Here is a 20,164-nt window from a genome sequence, read left to right as displayed (position 1 = left end):
GGCAAGTCACTTAACAGCCTAGAAAGAGCTAATGATTAATGTGGGATAGTTCATGTGTTGGCATTGGGTAAAAGCGTCCAATTGGAATGCCAAGATGAAGCTTTATAGATAATGTTCTGGAGGAAATTTTCAGGGAGAGTAAGGCATCAGAGGTAGATATAGATAGTCTTTATGTAGATGTTATTAGAAAGTCTGAAAGTTGTACGCATCCTATATATTAAAAAAAAAATTTAAACAAACTGTTTAACAAAGCTTTTAAGAAAATATTTAAGCAATTTATTAACAGTTCAAGGAAATATATACATCTAGAAATTATAACCACAATGAGATTAATGCTAACTTTATTACTTTATAAAAAATATTTTGCACAAAAATTTTAAATTAATCTTCTTCATCTTCCTCATCTTCATTAAAGGATAAAAGTTTCTTTTTCTGCTGCTCTATCTTTTTATATTTTTTCATTTTCTTATCAAATTTCTCAACTTTTCCATCATCCTTCAACTTTGTTGAACCTGATTTGTCATCTTTTTCATCTCTCTTCAATTTCTTTGAATCTAATTTTCCATTCTTGTCTTCTCCGTCACGCTTTATAGGCTTACGAAACAAGATTCTTCCGTCAGGTGGTGGTTCTGAAATTAACAAAACAAGAATTTTTTTAACCATTGCGTGTTGTATACCTGTGAATAATGCCGAGGATCAAAGCCCCAGTGAGCCCAGTCTCTGACCAGGCCTCCTCGCATTCTTCTTACAAATTAGCATTCTATACAGTACTGTATGTAAATTAAAGTTAACCTGTTGCACATCTGACTACTACAAACATGTGACTTTGTAGAAGAAAACAATGTTGTTACTACTGAATTAAGCTACTGTTATTACAGGCCATACTACAGCAAGGCAAACCTTAAACCTCAAGTTAGTCAGTCTTAAGCCAGCACATGTAAATAGTAGTAGAGTACAGCTGTGTTTATCCCCCTCGATGCATGCTAGACCAGGCCATATTAGTGCAAGAGTCGAACTAAACAAATTCCAAGATTCTCTGAAAGAATATTTTATTTTATTTTTAGTAAAAATAGTAATTATATATTTTAGCATATTGACATTTGAACACACAACAATTACATATTAATATTTCAGTTACATATTTCACAGATACTGTACATATATTTTATATAGACACAGATTTCACAGATAAAGCTACAACATTGTATACTATATATACATATGTATATATGTATACTGTATACTATATATACATTGTATACTACTATATTGTATATATATCAAATACATTAAATGTATGCAAGAAGAAAAATATAAAATAAAATATTAGCATTATTTGAATAAATAATGCATTATGTGTACAATATATATTAAGCTGAAAGTGCCAAGTATTCAATCAGGTGCAGAATAACAATGTTACCCCTGACAACTGCAATCATGGAATAGCAGGGAAACCCAGGCACGAACGGGGTCAAGTCCATTACCAAACGCAGCCATGGTTATGCAGCAGAAATGACATGAATTCTGTTTCAAACTGCCAAGAACACAATTGTGGAAAAGAAAACATATTAAGAACTGAATCTGATCCCTGAAGAACACTTACAGTAAAACAGAGTTGTGCTGAAGTAAAACAGAAAGAACATTACCCAAATTATCCCCCATCAAGAGAAAGAAACCTTTTGTCAAGGAAAACAGGAAATACCTACAAACTCCAGGATGGTGATACGCAACTAAAGTGGCACCTAGGCAAAACACAAACCTCATAGAGCATGCTGGGGCAGAAGCTGAGAGTGACCCCAAACTCTGGCACATTGAATGGAAGTGAACAATTCAAAGCCTCTTTCAACAAACTCAAGGGCAAAAATGAGATGATTTGAATAGATTTACATTTCATATACACAAAATTACTTAAATACTCTCATACTAAAATATCACTTAAATATTGACTTCAACCATATCCACAGCAGTAGCAGGCTGAATAACTCTAATCTCTGACACACCTCGAAACTAGGCCATTTCAGTGTGAGCACTGAAATGGTGTGCACTGAAAATTTTCTTTCAGTGCTCACGAAAGGCAAGAGTTCTGAAATTTCTTTCAGTGCTCACAAAAAGTTCCAAGGACCCCTGAAGGGCCCTTGGAACCCACATCCAATGGTCCTGGTAGCAGCAAAAAGATTGGAAACAAAGGAAACAGTACATCACGTGGATCCAAACCCAACCAAAAATAAACATCATGCAGGCAAAGAACAGACTCACACAAAGCTGGTTGAGCCAATGACAGTAAACCTGGAGACCACAACAACAGCTGGAAACACATGTCCAAGCATAGTAGGAATGCAGGCAGAATGGAAAAAGAAAAGTAAATAAAATCCAAACCAGGCCCAACGAGAACTGAACTAGTCCAAAACCAAATGGAATCTTCACCAAAACCCAGAACCCAGCGAGATGGGAAGCACTATAACACCCAACTCGCAGACACAAACTGACTGAAAGCCAGGCTGGAAACTGGCTGGAAGCACAAACCAGCCAGCTCTTAAGGCTGACTAGAAGTGAAAGCACCAAACTAAAAATGCAAACCACACCCTGCATCAAAAGCCTGAGGAACCAAAAGTCAAAGAAAAATACAGGTAATTCCAAACTGGCAAGCAAGAATGCCCTGATGACAAAAATTCAAAAACACGGAAAGAAAACCAGGATGGCCAAAAGGCAGCCAGTAGCCACCTACAAGGCTGTGAGAAAAAACCCAATGGTCAAGCGAGAAGGTAGAGAAAAAAAAATATATGCAACACAAAAAAACAAATACTGGATTGCAGAGCCAAAGTGACTCACAAGCTAGAAAAAAACAAAATAGGTACCCACTGAGAATGGAAAGAAAAACCAAGCTGCCAAGCGTTCAACTAACTCGCAAAGACCAAACAGGTTCAAGGGAGGAGAGACCAGCCCAATATTCAAGAAATAAAACCAGGAAAAGGAGACTGAAGGGGACAGTGAAGTGAAAGGACATCAACAGGAGGGTTCAAGCTCAGAAAAGCCAAGAAGCGAGATCCAGACCCCCTCTCCAACACAGTATGAACAAGGAACAAACCATAAGAAAAGGCACCACCAAAGGCTTACCTTGACAAGAAAACAAACATGAGAAAAAAAAAGCACACCAAAAAGTCAAGCAAGCCGTCATAAACCAGACACAGCCACCAGTGCCCAAACCATAGAACAGGGAGCAAAACCCCCTATGAACCTGGAACCCCCAAAACAGGAAAGAAGCAAGAGCCAAGCACTGCAAGGGAAACCAGAAGGTACCAGTGTATACGAGAGGAAGAAGGACCCCCAGCCCCAAAAACAGCTGGGGGTCTGAACCAATGTGTTACACACCCTAAAAAAGGGAAGACTGCAAGCCAGGGCAAGGAATGAAACCCAAATCTCAACAGGAACCTAAACCTCTAAAAGAAAACTCCCAGAAAAAGGATTAATCCAGGAAACATGAGGGCACCCAGAAACTTACATGGGAAGGAACAAGCAAGAAAATAGTATAAAAAAAATATATCACTGAGGACACAAAAGAACCCCCGTGTAAGGGGGAACAGTTGTGTGTATAAAAGGCTTTATAAACTCTAGATCCTTGAAATGAGAGAAACAAAACATAGAAGGGCAAAATACAAGAAATATTTCCTTGGAGGTGCACAGGATGAATTCTGAGAGAATTGCTCCACAACTGGATGGTTCATACATTGATGTTGCCTCTTTTCCATTCTTTGTTTACGCTGCAGAGATGTGAAAATAATTACTGTACTTCAGAAAACTAATGAAACTTCTAATATTGGATTAAAGAAAAAAAAAAAAAAGTCTCCTAAATAAACACTAGGGTTATGAAGCACGGAGAGAGTTAGGCAGCATTAACTCTTTGCATCTACCACCCTATAACCACGTAATACACAATCATAATTTTAAACCATGTTATACTAACCTTCATCCTTTTCTCTGGGACCTTGAACTTCCTCACAGTTGCCCTTTAAGAGATCGTCTAGCTTTCCTTCTGCACGCAGTTTATCATACTCTTCTTGTGACAAGTCATCTGATTTTAAGCTCACTACCTGATCAAATATACCATTCGTAAGATAAATAAGAACTAGCAAACTACTAAGAACTACTTCGCCATGCAATCCTACCTCTCTCTCACCCCCAATCACCTCTCTCATCCATGGGGAATATGGGAAGGTGGTGGAGTGTCATTTCATGAATGGGAGGTAAAGGATCATGAGTGGGAGGAGGGGGGAAGGTTATTGAGTAAAATCTTATTATTACTGTACAGGTGTTTAGAAATCTTTAATAAAAATCAATTATGCTCTAAGCTAACCCTTGTATAATACTGTTTAAATGTAATTAAGAAATATATTAAGCCCACGCCATTAACATAATAAACCAGTATAATAAACCAATAAAAGTACTATTGTTTATGAATAATATAATGAGTTTGACTGTAAACCTGCTTCTAAATTATGTTTTAGATTATCTCCTCATGCAGCATTGAAAATTAAGAGTGCAACAGTGTAATACTACATTAACATACCTGTGGAAGTTCATCATCTTTGTCGTCTAAGTCATCATCTGTTGCTGATGGCATCACTGCAAACTGAAAACATACACAAGCATAAGTGCAATGTCATTACATCACAATATCAAAAACTGCTTAATAATATTTATAGGTCAAAAGGAGCCATGTGAAGAGATCTTAAAATAATATACTTCAATACAGAATCCACTTGTAATATAGTTAGTTCATAACAAATAACAGTAGGTTTAACTAGAACGAGGTGACAATTTAGAATGTTCGAAATGATGTACAGAGGAACCTTGGTTTTCGTATGCCCCCTGTTTTCGTATTTTTGGGTTTTCGCATTCAATTTCTTTGGAAAATTTGATTCGGTACTCGTTGTTTGGCTCGGTTTTTGGAATTTGTTTATACACATATGGATCCATCAAGCACGTGGCACTTCAGTTTACCAGTGTCTCCCGCCATGTGATGATTGTGCTTGAATTCTCTGTGAAGAATTTAACTGTTTGTGCTTTTTTTGGTTTCTGAACATTAAAGTTCTTTTTATATATCATGCCATGGGTTCCAAGAAAGTCAGTGGTAATGTTCAACCTAAGAAAATAGTTGTCAGAATGACAATAGAGGAAAACAATAGATCATTCATAGTGAGACTGTGATATCTCACTACAGACAAGTGTTAAAATGTAGGGAAAAACAAATGTCTATAGACAGATTCTTAGTAAAACAAGCAAGCAGTGGGCCACAACCAGGTCCTAGTGATATGCCTGCAAAATGTGAGAAAGAGAGCGAGTACCCCAGAAATGTCATCACTGCTATAATGGTAAATATACTGTAATGGAAGGGGACTTCCCTTCCAAAGACTAAAACCTCTCCTCCTCCCCTCTCCCTTTCCTCACTTTCTTCCATATGCCAACAAGAGTCCTCAATAAATATAAGGTACCTATCTTGAGGTTATCTTGAGATGATTTCGGGGCTTTTTAGTGTCCCCGCGGCCCGGTCCTTGACCAGGCCTCCACCCCCCCAGGAAGCAGCCCATGACAGCTGACTAACACCCAGGTACCTATTTTACTGCTAGGTAACAGGGGCATAGGGTGAAAGAAACTGCCCAATGTTTCTCGCCGGCGCCTGGGATCGAACCCAGGACCACAGGATCACAAGTACAGCGTGCTGTCCGCTCGGCCGACCGGCTCCCATTTCTGACGTATAAGATAATTCACGAGTTGCCTGTACACTTGGCCTTGTGAAATCTAAGAGCATTATTCTGTATAAAATGTATTTTTTAGTTAATATATTTAGGGGTGTGGAATGGATTAATTTAATTTACATTATTTCTTTTGGAAAATTTCTTTCAGTTTTCGTATTTTCTGTTTTTGTTCTGTCTCTGGGAATGGATTAAATTTGAAAACTGAAGTACCATTGTACTAACTACCTACGTTTCATTAAAACCTGTTTCACAATAAAATGTCTCTTTAGATTCAAATGCTTAAAAAGTGATAAGTCTACACTACTGAAGACCTTCATGCAAGTATTTGCATATTTAATGGAAACATCACCATGTAAAGACATTTACCAACATAGTTAATTTAATACGATTTAAAAAAAAAAACAGGCACAGAATCAGGGGAATTCATACTCTATTATTTATTCTAAGAGTTAGAATTAAGATATCTATCATATATGAATTTGTTACTTGAGACACTGTACATGCTGAATATCCAAAGAGTTCCTTTAATGTTTTCCATTCTCATTCCATATGTTGGGTACAAGCAGTTTATAAGAAGGGAGTGAATGTATTTGCATATAGGCCTAACGTATGAGATAATTCACGAGTTGCTTGTACACTTGGCCATGTGAAATGTATGTACATATTTTGGTTAATATCCAAGTATTACATTGACAGACATGACTGGAGCCATTTTATAAACACCTCCTATTGCTAAATATAACTTACGTTTTCCTGTGAAAATACAATTTTATATTTTTAAATCCAATTTGAGCACAATAACTTAAGTGTCCGGTAACCAGCAACATTACCCTTGATTTTTTTTTTTTTTTTGAGATATATACAAGAGTTGTTACATTCTTGTACAGCCACTAGTACGCATAGCGTTTCGGGCAGGTCTCTGGAATACGATCCCCTGCCGCGAAGAATCGTTGTTACAACCAAGTACACATTTTACTGTTGAGTTAAACAGAGGCTACAGTTAAGGAATTGCGCCCAGTAAATCCTCCCCGGCCAGGATACGAACCCATGACAAAGCGCTCGCGGAACGCCAGACGAGTGTCTTACCACAACACCACGGAGACTGTAACCCTTAATATAAATACAACCATGAGCAAAAGTTACAGAAGTCACCTCGTTGAAGGGGTACATTATTTATTACTAAGTAATGGTGGCTGCTGTACCTTATCGGAGATTCCATTGTCCTCCTTGTAGCCCACTTGCTCCTTGAACCTGGTCAGGAAGGCTGGCTCCTGGGGCTTGGAGTACGCCACGTTCATTCGTTTACCTGTCCAACCTGCCATGCTTCACCTCTGAAATACACGTTGTTACTTTATCCTGTTGTTACGGTACAGTTTACATGAAGTTTATTGTACAGTAGTAATAATTTCAGTCCATATCAAGTCAGCTGGCAGTGTTTGTTGACACTGCTGGCTGGTTTGTGGCTTGCTGGGGGGGAGGGGGGGGACAGTTTTGCAGCGCCTTTTGTTCTTTTAAGTTTTATATTAAAACATAAGATGCATTATAACTTTATAAACCTCTCAAAAAATATAGTGTTTATTTATAAACTCAACGTTAAGAGATTTTATTAATATTTAATGAATGTATTAGTGCAGCTTTGATATATTTATATTTCTTTATATGCTAAATGAACTACATACAATTTTACATGAAAATCTCTCTTTCATGCACCTGTCGCGAAGTTTAATTGACCTGTGGGCCTTGATAGGAGCAGCAAGGCGGCGGCTTGTCAAAGGTCTCGCAATATATCTTGAATATATATTCCCACTGAACTTTAAATTGTCTTGGCATTCACGGTCTCGTAGGATAGAAGATTCCGTGGGTATATTTTCTTTTTGGTGAAATAACCTGAATTTACCTGAGAGTCACTAACAGACGAGAACAGGAAGTAATTATCAAAGGAAGACGTCAAGCCGGGAAGACTATATAAGCACCAGGAAGCCGACGGTTTGTCAATGGTTCCCCCTTTGTTCTGATGAGTTTTCCAAGATCTGCTGTTTATCGTACATTGCGGCTTGTACTGAGCCACAGAAAATTACATAAATGTAAAATATGTGAATAGATTTATAACAAGGCTTGCATGTGGGGCAGAGACAATTATATAGAATATAGGTCAGATGGCTTCACATATGACTGGAGACTTGAAGCTCCCAGCACGGCCAACACTGAAGCCGACTTTCCTCACGATGCAACCCACAACAGTTGCCTAATTCCCGGGTAATGACTAATTACTGCATTAAACGAACAGACACATCAGGTGTCCCGCTGCGGAAATTGAACTCAGGGCCTTAATTTGGATTGTAACCAAACTACACCAAAGATGTATTTAGCGCTTTTAATACATGGTGCAGGAGACAACGCTGTATATATATATATATATATATATATATATATATATATATATATATATATATATATATATATATATATATATATATATATATATATTTATACTGAGAATTTATTTTAGTCTCGGACTATGCCATTATGGAGGCCTTAAAAACCCTCCCTGCGGAGTCAGCAACTATTAACTACTAGTAGTAGCAGTTGATAGTTGATAGTCGCTGGTTTAGTAGCCTAAACGCCCAGTGGTTGTGGTAGAGACGCGGGAGTGTCAACACCTCGCCCTGTAGTGCGCCGTGACACGACCGGAGGGACACCACTTGTCTCGTACCTGCCACGGTGTACGGTCCCTACACGGAACAATAGATTGTTTGCATTAGTGCGCGGCGAAGGTAACCACCCAGAGAAAGGTTAAGTAGCTGTCCTCTATTACCGGAACGGAGAGTTGACGTGGCGGGGGGCGGGCGCCCCGGGCACAGACACCGACGCCCCACCACCACAATGGAGGACTACCCCAGCGAGGAATGCAAAACGCGGCCCATATACACCTCCCGAGTACGCTTCTTCATAACACAACAACGGACAGTGCTGACACTCATCAAATCAGCAACAGGTAAGTACTATCTATCGTTTCAAATTTAATTTTAGGGCACTCGAGGCTTCATTCAGATCCCATTGTTTACATAATCAAGATGCTAAAAATCAAGCTTCTTTTTCAACCTCGGTTCTTCCTTCTTTCAGCCTCGGGAGGCACACGGTAACATCTAAATCATATGTCTTATCATCGGGCACAAGGAGGTGAACATATTGTTCCACGCCATATTGGAATCCATCCCAACTGTCAGTTGGGTTAACCCATGTACAGGATTCCAAAAATGTGCAACCATGTTGGGACAAACGAGCGCCCAAAGAATAATTGTTGAAAACAATCTTCATAAGTTGATAAATATTAATTATTTATGACATATGAAAGACGGAAATATTATCTATATGTAGAACTTCTACCAGAAAAATATTTAAGTAAAACAGAAGATGTATGTAGTTTTATAAATGTTATTTATTTATTTATTTTATTTATTTATTTATATACAAGAAGGTACATAGGGGGTTAACAGAGAACATAGAAATTAAGTTTAATTTAGATTCTTGTAAAACCACTAGCATGCATAGCGTTTCGGGCAAATCCTTAAACTAACAGATATTTTTTAGATAACAGTAAAATTGACGAAAAATGTTTACAGGTACTTTACAGCTTTACTTTACAGGTACCGATAATTTTAAGTAGAATAATTAAAGTAAAATTGACAACAAAATTCTACAGGTACATTGCAAGAAATGTTGACACAAAAGCAGATTAGAATAATACACAATAATGAACAAGGATTACTAGGTACATTAGGATAACATTTCAAGGAATAATGCAGTAGAATATGCACTCAGTACAACAACCATGATATCTAAGATATCATCAGATGATCATCATCTAAGATGTTACTCCTTATATTGCTCACTGAGCTCATAACATGAGAGATTGATTGCTCATAGATTGAGCAATCTGTCCTCAGGCCAGGCTCCTTAATATTAAAGCGCTGGCCGTCCTTAAAGACCCATTCATCATATTTTTTACTTATTGTGCTTTAGTTTAGTTCATTTGTGCATTAAAAATAAGTTTGTCCATGTATAGGTTAATGCAGTATTATTAAATATTACAATTCTACGTATAGTTAGGCGCAGGTGTGTGTGTGGGTGTACGATACATTGGGGGGGGGGGGTTCGGCCCCCTTCTTACACTTACAAGATATCCAAATTGTTGTCTTACGAAATTATAAAGTTTTCATTGAATTATATATGACTGCAATTTTATACCGAGTCAAAACTGACGTAGAAATTTGATCAAACGTAACCTACCTAACCTATCCAAACCTAACAACTAAATCAGTAATTCACGTTACTAATAAAATAGATTGATTATTGATATCAATAGTAAAATAAAATAATACTAACGATGAATAAGACTGTCATGAAGCAATCTCATTTTCTTTGAAAGTATCATCGTAGAAAATGACTATGTTTAATGGGTAACTTTAATGTTTTTCTGCACATATTTTCATTTTTGGCTCATTGCGTGCTGTCACTGAATGCGAGGAAGTATGTTGCGTATATATGTGAAGAACAATTATTTGTTATTTTCTCGTAAAGTGTAAGTTGTCCGTATAATAATAATAATAATGTTCTTATCATTATTAATGATAATACTGTAATGTATTTTAGTTCAATAAATAACATTAATTCTAGTCTGTGTTTAACATTATAAAAATTTTAAAGTTTTTGAGTGACGTTGAACGTAGGACAAGGAGAGGACTTGAGTTATTAAATATGTGAGGAAGCGGTAATTTTAATGTTTATTATGGAATAGGGAATTTATTATGGAATAGGGAATTTTAATGTTTATTATTATGTTTATTATTATGTATAATATTGTTATTATAATATGTTATATTATATTAGGGAGGATTTACTGGGCGCAAATCCTTAACTGTAGCCTCTGTTTAACTCAACAGTAAAATGTGTACTTGGTTGTAAAAACAATTCTTCGTGGCGGGGATCGTATTCCAGAGACCTGCCCGAAACGCTACGCGTACTAGTGGCTGTACAAGAATGTAACAACTCTTGTATTATGGGTACTCCATATGCAATCACCTAGTTGTGCTTGTAGGGGTTGATCTTCGGCTATGGTCCCGCCTCTCAACTGTCAATCAACCGGTGTACAGATTCCTGAAGTACATACCCACACCTTACCTTGAGGTTACCTTGGGGTGCTTCCGGGCTTAGCGTCCCCGCGGCCCGGTCGTCGACCAGGCCTCCTGGTTGCCGGACTGATCAACCAGGTTGTTGGACGCGGCTGCTCGCAGCCTGACGTATGAGTCACAGCCTGGTTGATCAGGTATCCTTCGGAGGTGCTTATCCAGTTCTCTCTTGAACATTGTGAGGGGTCGGCCAGTTATGTCCGACCCCTCACAATGTTCAAGAGAGAACTGGATAAGCACCTCCAAAGGATACCTGATCAACCAGGCTGTGACATGATATTCCCATTCCCATTTTGTGGGTTTGTGGGGTAAATGTTGGTGTCACACTAAATAAGAAATTTGTGTGGCATAATGGTTAATTTTGGGTGTCATCCCACCTAATTTAATCCATTAAGTGGGATGCACTTAATGGCAAAATAGGCACAATGCCGAGGGCCTATATACGAGATAATGGGAGGCTTTCGAAAACTTTTCTTTCATTTTTTCTACAGGATATATTAAATTGATACAGAGTTACTTTTCCCATTTATTACTTAATCCTTATAATATCTATTTACATGATTATTTTCTATACTATTCTATTTAAGCATATTCAGGCCATAGATGAAAGCGCAATAGTAGGTACTAGCTTGGGTTATTGGTGAATATGGTGCCAAATCTCTCTCCATATTTCGGAGGAGCCTATCAGGCCTACGAAAGTCCTAATCCGGCCATGATTGCACCCCCTCAGTCATCCACTTACCGGTGATGGAAAGATTACAATCACCTGATTCCACTACCTGCTATACCGCAAATTTGAAATACTTGGCTATATCTTAAAAATGTCAGCGTAGTACAGGAGAGAGAGAGAGAGGTAGAGCTATTTAGTATGGTCACGCAAATAACCAGATTCAATATAGCGAGATAAGATTTTAGGCTTCGATGTGCTATAGAATGGACATTTATACAGGATTTAGGTCGGTATAAAGAACGGGTAATTAAGATGTAAACATACCATGATTTAACTTTTTTCTCTCTTTGGACAAGAGAGAGAAAATCTTCAGAAATCCATCCAGTGGCATATCATGTCATTAATAAAGTTCAAAGTGTGTGAAATAGGATAACTATTTCTGTATATATATATATATATATATATATATATATATATATATATATATATATATATATATATATATATAATTGATCTTCGTACTTGCAGTGTTTGTTTTGTCATATACAAGTATTCCATTAAAACACAGCCTCGTTTAGGCCTTGTTGCAAACTATTTTCAGTTGCATTTGTATTCCTTTGAGTTAGTATTACCGCGATGACAGTGTAGCCACGTTAATTAACAATTCTATAAACGTGTGACAAAAGCAGTGTTACTCTTCTGAACCGAAGAATCTTTTCATCGCTGGCCGATGGACTGATAAATTAAGGCTCCAAAATATAAGTTAATCCCTTAACGGTATCTGTAGTGTGGCTTCACTACCACCAACTTATTTGGTTTATAAATCAGATGTGATTTATTTCATGTAAGCCCTGCGCGAGTTTTCTAAAGCGGTCCACCAAATTCTACACACAACAACATTCTACTACACAAGATATCAACAAGATATCAATTCTACACACAAGATATCAACAAGTTTTCGCATATCGGTTGAGGAAGGGCTACCGGCCGTTACACAGGGAGATTCAAAACTCGCGCCCAACGTGGGGCTCGAACCCACGACCCCGAGATTAAGAGTCTCGTGCTCTACCGACTGAGCTAGCCGGGCTCTGCGACTGAGCTAGTCTAGCTCTTTCTTTGTGTGAATATGTCTATACAAAGATAGCAAACTTGATACGTAAATTCAAAAAGCCTCAAAGACTGAAAAGTTTCCTTAAGCACCGTCATTTCTTGAACACCATTTAGAAACCTGCTAATGTCTTGATCTTAATTTTGCAAGGACAGGAGACAAGTAGAATAACCTGTCCTCCTACAAACAACGTCCTAATTCGCTCGTATGCGTTACATAAGGTCAAAAATGGTCGTACTTGAAAATGGAAACGGCTCACGAAAGTAACGTACTTTCCCGTTTTCGGTTTTGGGTCCTTTGATTGGTTAAGAAAGGACATTAATTTGACCGTTTTATTGACGTTAGGAAACCTCAGGAGGACTGACTGAATAGAGCCCGGCTAGCTCAGTCGGTAGAGCACGAGACTCTTAATCTCGGGGTCGTGGGTTCGAGCCCCACGTTGGGCGCAAGTTTTAGGGGGCCTGTGGTTGAATAGAATAGAATTTGGCACAAGGCCGAATTTACCTGTCAATTTGTATACCAGTTGATTGACAGGTGAGAGGCGGGATCAAAGAGCCGAATCTCAACCCTCGATAGCACAACTTTGTGATCGCATACACAAGGCAGAAGAAGAATAGGAAGTGACATGATCACCACATACAAAATCATATCAGCAATTAACAATTGATAAGAAAAATTTTAAATCTAATAACATCGAGACAAAAAGGGCATAGTATACACTCCTTGTTTATATCAATGAAATTATTTTGAATAATTTTAATTAGGCCTATAATCCCGCTTCGTAATCTTAGCCTTGCCTGTCTCCTTGAATTTAGATCATGTAAAACGGATTTATAAAGTTTATACGGTTCAAGCTTTAAATTCAAAACATCAGCCTATTCATAAACAAAATTGAATGTTATTTAAAGGCCATTTGGGTTCTGTAGTTCAGTGTTTTATGTCTTCGACTTACAATCTAGGATCCCGGGTTCAATTCCCGGGCGGGACAGAAATAGTTGGGCATGTTTCCTTTCACCTGATACCACTCTTCTAGCGTTAAATAAGTCCCTAATGCATATGTTACCGGTTGCATCCTGGTGAAGGTCAGTAGTTGACCTTGAGGGGAATCTCTATAAGCATAAGAAAAGACTTTACTGTTCCCCGACAACGTGAATTATTAAATCAAGTTTATTGAGATATACCCCAAAAGGATATTATAGCTTAGGCTATTTCTACCCTTTCAATTATTAGATTTATTTATTTATTTATTTATTTATTTATTTATTTATATACAAGAAGGTACATTGGGGGTTAAGAGAGAACATAGAAATGATATTGATTTTACATTCTTGTAAAGCCACTAGCACGCATAGCGTTTTGGGCAAGATTATTAGATTATCTTGCCAGAATTATGATTATTAGAATTATGAGTATTATTAGATTATTAGTCAATATTTGCCCTGAAAGTCCTTCTCTTCACGTAGCAGCTGTGTGGCGGTCACCCAATAGCTCTACTTGTGATGAGTGGCCCAGCCTCTCCTCCTATTAGAACGTCACATTTTGACGCATATTTTGCCCAAGGCCAAAAATCGTCGTACTAGAAAATGGTAGCGGCTCTCGAAATTGACATACTGATCCGTTTTCTGTTTTGGGGCCTCTGGTAGGTGGTTATACTGTCAGCAGTGAGATGCTGATTTTGAGAGAGCAGGTTTATAATTGAACATTATGTCAGTGACAGTGATACGTCGTGACGGTGACTTACTTAAAGTGATGACAGTGACATAAGTGGCATGCTAGCAGTGCTACATCATAACAGTGACACATAAGTGACTGGATGAAAGTTTGACGCAATTATCGTGACACTGACAGACTTACAGTTCTGTATTATGTCACTAACAAAGTGCAAAAAAAAACAATCAAATTCTTATTTTTTTGTCATAAATATTTGCACATTTACAGTTAGGTTAGTTTACACAAATTTGCAGTACTGTAAATTATTTACCTAAGAGTCGTAATAAGAACTTAAGACATATTCAGTATAATTGAATAATATATAATCTAGATTTGGATTTTGAAGTTACTTTTATCAGTGGTAGAATTTGTTATATTGTAACACAGACTTGCAGATGATGCCCAACCATTTGGACAGGTAGTGACAGTAATAACAACATTGATATTTTGAAGACAAAAAGAAAAAAAAAGCATCGCCCAACGTGGGGCTCGAACCCACGACCCCGAGATTAAGAGTCTCGTGCTCTACCGACTGAGCTAGCCGGGCTTGGAACTTAATTGTGGTTTTCCCGGTTTTCATAAACACTTGATTGGATCTCGGATGATTTGGAAATCGCGCTTGGACTGGACGGTAGAGCGACAGTCTGGCTTCATGCAGTTCGGCGTTTTTTTTTTTTTTCAGGGATATTCCTGCGCGGGCCCTTAGCCTTTGGCTGGCCCACTAAGTGTTGCTTGTTTCTGTTTTACTTGGGCGGAGTATGAGTATTTATGACTCGTAAGGTCGCTTCAGTATAATTTTGCCATATGTGTTTAACAACTTCTTCTGCTCTGAGTTCGGCGTTCAATCCCCGACCGTCCACAAGTGGTTGGGTACCATTCCTTCCCCGCCGTCCCATCCCTAATCCTTATCCTGACCCCTTCCCAGTGCTATATAGTTGTAATGGCTTGGCGCACCCACCTGATAATTCCCTCTCAGGTGATTTATCCATTTAATTCAGTTTTGTCGGGGACAGGCAGCTTGTATACATATAAATGAAACAGAGATATTAGATGGTAGAAAACGTGTCAAACTGTTTCTCATCCGCTGATTCGAACCCGGGATTTTCGATTATGAGTCGAGAATGAACCACTGTACCACCGAGACACCAAAAAGCCTGTGAAGTTTATGGAGGTCCTCTGGGAGCTACCCACAACAGGTGAAAGGAATTAAGCGCGCTGCTGTCCTCCTGTGGAAAGCTAACCCAGGACCTTAGGGGTGTGTGTGTTCACCTAGTTGTGCGGGGGTTGAGCTTTGCTCTTTAGGCCCGCCTCTCAACTGTCAATCAAATGTTTACTAACTACTTTTTTTTCCCACACCACACACACACACACACACCAGGAAGCAGCCCGTGACAGCTGACTAACTCCCAGGTACCTATTTACTGCTAGGTAACAGGGTCATTCAGGGTGAAAGAAACTTTTGCCCATTTGTTTCTGCCAGGTGCGGGAATCGAACCCGCGCCACAGAATTACGGGAGTTGAGCTTTGGCTCTTTGGTCCCGCCTCTCAACTGTCAATCAACTGGTGTGTGTGTGCGCGCGTGTGTGTGTGTGTGTGTGTGTGCGCGCGTGTGTGTGAGTGTGTGTGTGTGCAAAGAAGTGTTGGAATAGCGCGAGGACGGAGTGTCAATAGAGCCCGGCTAGTTCAGTCCGTAGAGCACGAGACTTAATCTCTGGGTCGTGGGTTCGAGTCCCACGTTAGGCGTGGCTTTTTTTATTTCTTTAAATATCCGGGTTATGATGTATATAGCTGTGTGACCTGTCACTGTTAGTCACTGCCATAGTGTAGGAGTGCCATAGTGTAGGAGTGCCATTAGGGGGAAGAGTTTCATGTTGGGAACGATTATTATTATGCATCGGGCAGCGCGTGGCTCGTCCACACCTTAACGTGACTCTTGACCAGGTTTGAGTGCGCGCGAGGCCGCGTGCGCAGGCAGTTTATTATTATTATTATTATTATTATTATTATTATTATTATTATTTTCATTTTCTACCACAGACGTGGCCACACATTTACAATGCTAACCAGCATACCGGCAGTTTGTCCTGGAGGAGGGGGGGGGGGAAGGGAGGAGGTTCACTTATCAACTGGTGTACGGGTTCCTGAGCCTATTGGGCTCTATCATACCTACATTTATTAACTACTCCGACACTTAAAAAAATTCTAATGTCTCTGTGGCTCATTTGAGTACTAAGTTTCAACCTGTGTCCTTCCACTGTTCGTGTTCCACCCGTGCTAAACAGTTTGTGCACCCTGTTGATTCCTCGGGATTTTGTAGGTGGTGATCATGTCTCTGCGAACTCTTCCGTCTTCTAGGGACGTGAGGTTTAATTCCCGTAGCCTTTCCTCGTAACTCACACCTCTTAGCACTGGGACTAGTCCGGTGAAATGCCTCTGACTCTTGTTGTCCCTAGAGAGGCTAGTTGAAGGAGAGAAAACGTATCGCCCAACGTGGGGCTCGAACCCACGACCCCGAGATTAAGAGTCTCGTGCTCTACCGACTGAGCTAGCCGGGCTGATGACCTGATCCAAGTTCTTTGCCAAGAGAACTACCTCACCAGGAGAACTACCTCGCCCGAAGAACTACCTCACCAGGAGAACTACCTCACCAGAACTACCTCACCAGGAGAACTACCTCACCTGGAGAACTACCTCGCCCGGAGAACTACCTCGCCCGGAGAACTACCTCGCCCGGAGAACTACCTCACCAGGAGAACTACCTCACCAGAACTACCTCACCTGGAGAACTACCTCACCTGGAGGACTACCTCACCAGGAGAACTACCTCACCAGGAGAACTACCTCACCAGGAGAACTACCTCACCTGGAGAACTACCTCACCAGGAGAACTACCTCACCAGGAGAACTACCTCACCAGAACTACCTCGCCCGGAGAACTACCTCACCAGAACTACCTCACCAGAACGACTACCTCACCTGGAGAACTACCTCACCAGGAGAACTACCTCACCAGGAGAACTACCTCACCAGGAGAACTACCTCACCAGGAGAACTACCTTTCCCTATTATTTCTAGAACTATTATTTCTGTTGTAAACAACTTTATTTAGCTCTTCGAAGCCCATAAACTGTTTTAAGTTTAATGGGCCCTGCCAAAATCAAGCAAAGATGTAGAGGTTTCGTAAATGGTTGGTGAATCTTTCTAATGGAGGCGTTGCGAGTACGCTAAAAATATATATATATTTTGCTTCGAGGGGCTAGTTTATTGGGCAGCGTCACTCATCCTGTAAGTGGACATACCGCCATATCAGCATGTACAACACTCCCCAATAGGAAGAAAACCCGTTTGCGAGTACGCTTATAAGCTTACATTATTATTATTATTATTATTATTATTATTATTATTTGTCGACCACAGAGGTGGCCAGACATTTACAAAGCTAACCAGGATACATACATTTTCCTCTGTCCTCCATGGATAGGGTTAGAGATCTTGATTATATATTTTGATATGTCTCTTTCCAGAGTCCTGTCTTTGGACAGGGGCTGTCTCATTTTGTCGGGGGTGTTCTCTGTCTGTATTTGATCTAGGAAGTGTGGAATGAAGGGCTTATAGTTATCTAAGGGTAGATGCAGGTTCCTGGGGCCACTAGCTATAGGGGTATCGATCTTCCAGGAGGCGAAGTTTTCAGCGTTGCGTTGTGTCAGGAAGTTTGGCAGTCTCTCTATGTGTCGTTCTGTGTATGGTTAATTTTGTCGCTACATTCATGTTCAAGGTTAGCCTTGGTTCCCTTTTCATGGGTCTCTACTTGCGGAGGATGGCGCGGTGCTAGTATATCTTGAGGTTATCTTGAGATGATTTCGGGGCTTTAGTGTCCCCGCGGCCCGGTCCTCGACCAGGCCTCCACCCCCAGGAAGCAGCCCGTGACAGCTGACTAACACCCAGGTACCTATTTTACCGCTAGGTAACAGGGGCATAGGGTGAAAGAAACTCTGCCCATTGTTTCTCACTATTTGGCTCCTCACAACCATCACAACAGTGGCTGCTGATGCTCTTGTTGGCAGTCGCTTCGGTCGTTACGTATATATGTTTGGCCGAGTATCAAGAGCAAGTAACACCTTACACCCCCTATCTCTCCTCTACGTCCCCCCCCTCTCCCTCAACAACTCCTCCCTCTTCTTGCAACCCTCCTCTCCTCTTCCCTCCTCATCGCCCCCTCTCAGTCCCCCTACAGATTAGAGTGATTTCCACCTGCCCTCGTGTGCGTGACGTATAGAGCCAACCAGTGCCAACAGCGATGAAGGCCACTAGAGTGGCACCCAAGCTATAGCTATATATATATATATATATATATATATATATATATATATATATATATATATATATATATATATAATATATATATATATATATATATAATATGTAGTTCAGATGATACATGTTGTCAAGTGTCCGATTTATATGTAATAAGTAGTTATTACGACATTACAAATGCTAGAAATAATGAGATAACAATGTCATTAAGAATAATAATAACATATACAAATAGTAACATATAATCGTTATTGAATATGGCGGCCAGCAAGAGAGTTGTATCAAGGGGATATATTTAAGGCAGTATACCCCGCATGTGTTCCTGACTCACTGTTGCTCACTGCCCTGCAACCTGTCCTCTTAAAAAGAACGTCGCTTTTGGCCGTTTGCCCATATGGCCGAATTTGGACGTAATTTGAAAATGAAAAAAAAAATGAAAATAAATTTGGGATTTTTTTTTCAACAACAGTAAGTTAAGGGTCCTCTGATAGGTTAGGTGGGCAGGAAATTCTCATAAAGTTTCAAAACGTTATGAAAAACGTGAATTTAAAGTGTCCTCTTATAACCTCTGCGCGTACGCCGGACGACTCAAACAGAAAACGGAACAGAACTTCACTTTTGTGAGTCGATTTCATTACAAATTACGTCCAAAGTTGGCCATAGCGCGCATACGAGCCAAAAGTGACGTTATTTTTAAGAGGACGGGTTGCTTGACTTCTACCTCGGCGTGTGCAACCTGCCTCTGGCTTCCACACCACACGCATCACTTTCTCTAAGCTTGCAGACAGTGTGTGCAACATTTTCTCTGGTCCCTCCACACCGCGTGCAATCTTTTTTCTTCCTCATAGTTGCAAGGTCCATTGCAACTATGAGCAAGTTGCATTTTCATTTATTTATTTGTATTTACTAGAAGGTACACAATGTGTTTGAGTTACTAGAAGGCCGCGTGAAATGCACCTCACGTCGCTGGAAGACAGGAGAGCTCTGGGGAAGACATGATCACTACCTACGAAATTCTTTCACCTGATGCCCCCCTACTCACCAGGTAGTAAATAGGTATCTGGGAGTTGGACAGCTGCTACGGGGCTACTTCCTGGGGGGGGGGGGGGGTTGTGGCAGTAGACAACCGACGGTTAGAAAGGCGGGGTCCAAGAGCTAAGAGCTCCATCCTGCAGGCAGAAATAGTAAATACAACGACTTGATTGTCGTTGAATACAACGACTTTACGACTTGAGTCGTAAAGAAGCGACTTGAGAATGGTCCAGGACGGACCGAAACGTCGTCGTCCCTTCACCGTCTAGTGTGTGGTCTGGTCAACATACTTCAGCCACGTTATTGTGACTCCTCGCCTGCATAGTAAATACAAGTGCAGACTTATATCAGCTTTTATGATTTTCTTAATGCTTCATATTAGTTGTTT

At 39.9% G+C, this 20,164-nt stretch overlaps 1 protein-coding gene and 4 non-coding genes across 5 annotated transcripts; 1 reads left to right on the top strand and 4 right to left on the bottom strand.

Moving 5' to 3' along the window:
• Positions 1 to 324: 324 nt before the first annotated feature.
• LOC123764418 (uncharacterized protein KIAA1143 homolog) lies at positions 325 to 7,230 on the bottom strand. The gene is made up of 4 exons (XM_045752268.2): positions 6,956 to 7,230; positions 4,565 to 4,627; positions 3,962 to 4,088; positions 325 to 629 (listed from the first exon to the last, which is right to left on the bottom strand). Exons 1-4 carry the CDS (start codon positions 7,073 to 7,075, stop codon positions 382 to 384), a joined length of 558 nt encoding a protein of 185 aa, XP_045608224.2. The 5' UTR covers positions 7,076 to 7,230; the 3' UTR covers positions 325 to 381.
• A 5,396-nt stretch (positions 7,231 to 12,626) lies between these two features.
• On the bottom strand, positions 12,627 to 12,699 carry TRNAK-CUU (transfer RNA lysine (anticodon CUU)). The gene has a single exon. It is a non-coding gene; the product is annotated as a tRNA-Lys (tRNA).
• A 394-nt stretch (positions 12,700 to 13,093) lies between these two features.
• TRNAK-CUU (transfer RNA lysine (anticodon CUU)) lies at positions 13,094 to 13,166 on the top strand. Its single transcript has one exon. It is a non-coding gene; the product is annotated as a tRNA-Lys (tRNA).
• A 1,738-nt stretch (positions 13,167 to 14,904) lies between these two features.
• Positions 14,905 to 14,977, bottom strand: TRNAK-CUU (transfer RNA lysine (anticodon CUU)). The gene has a single exon. It is a non-coding gene; the product is annotated as a tRNA-Lys (tRNA).
• A 1,935-nt stretch (positions 14,978 to 16,912) lies between these two features.
• TRNAK-CUU (transfer RNA lysine (anticodon CUU)) lies at positions 16,913 to 16,985 on the bottom strand. The gene has a single exon. It is a non-coding gene; the product is annotated as a tRNA-Lys (tRNA).
• Between the last annotated feature and the right edge of the window lie 3,179 nt (positions 16,986 to 20,164).

This window comes from Procambarus clarkii, chromosome 82, assembly GCF_040958095.1.
Source record: "Procambarus clarkii isolate CNS0578487 chromosome 82, FALCON_Pclarkii_2.0, whole genome shotgun sequence".
Taxonomy (NCBI): domain Eukaryota; kingdom Metazoa; phylum Arthropoda; class Malacostraca; order Decapoda; family Cambaridae; genus Procambarus; species Procambarus clarkii.
The sequence above is the reverse complement of the archived record's forward strand: the minus strand, read 5'-3'. Positions and strand labels throughout refer to the sequence as shown.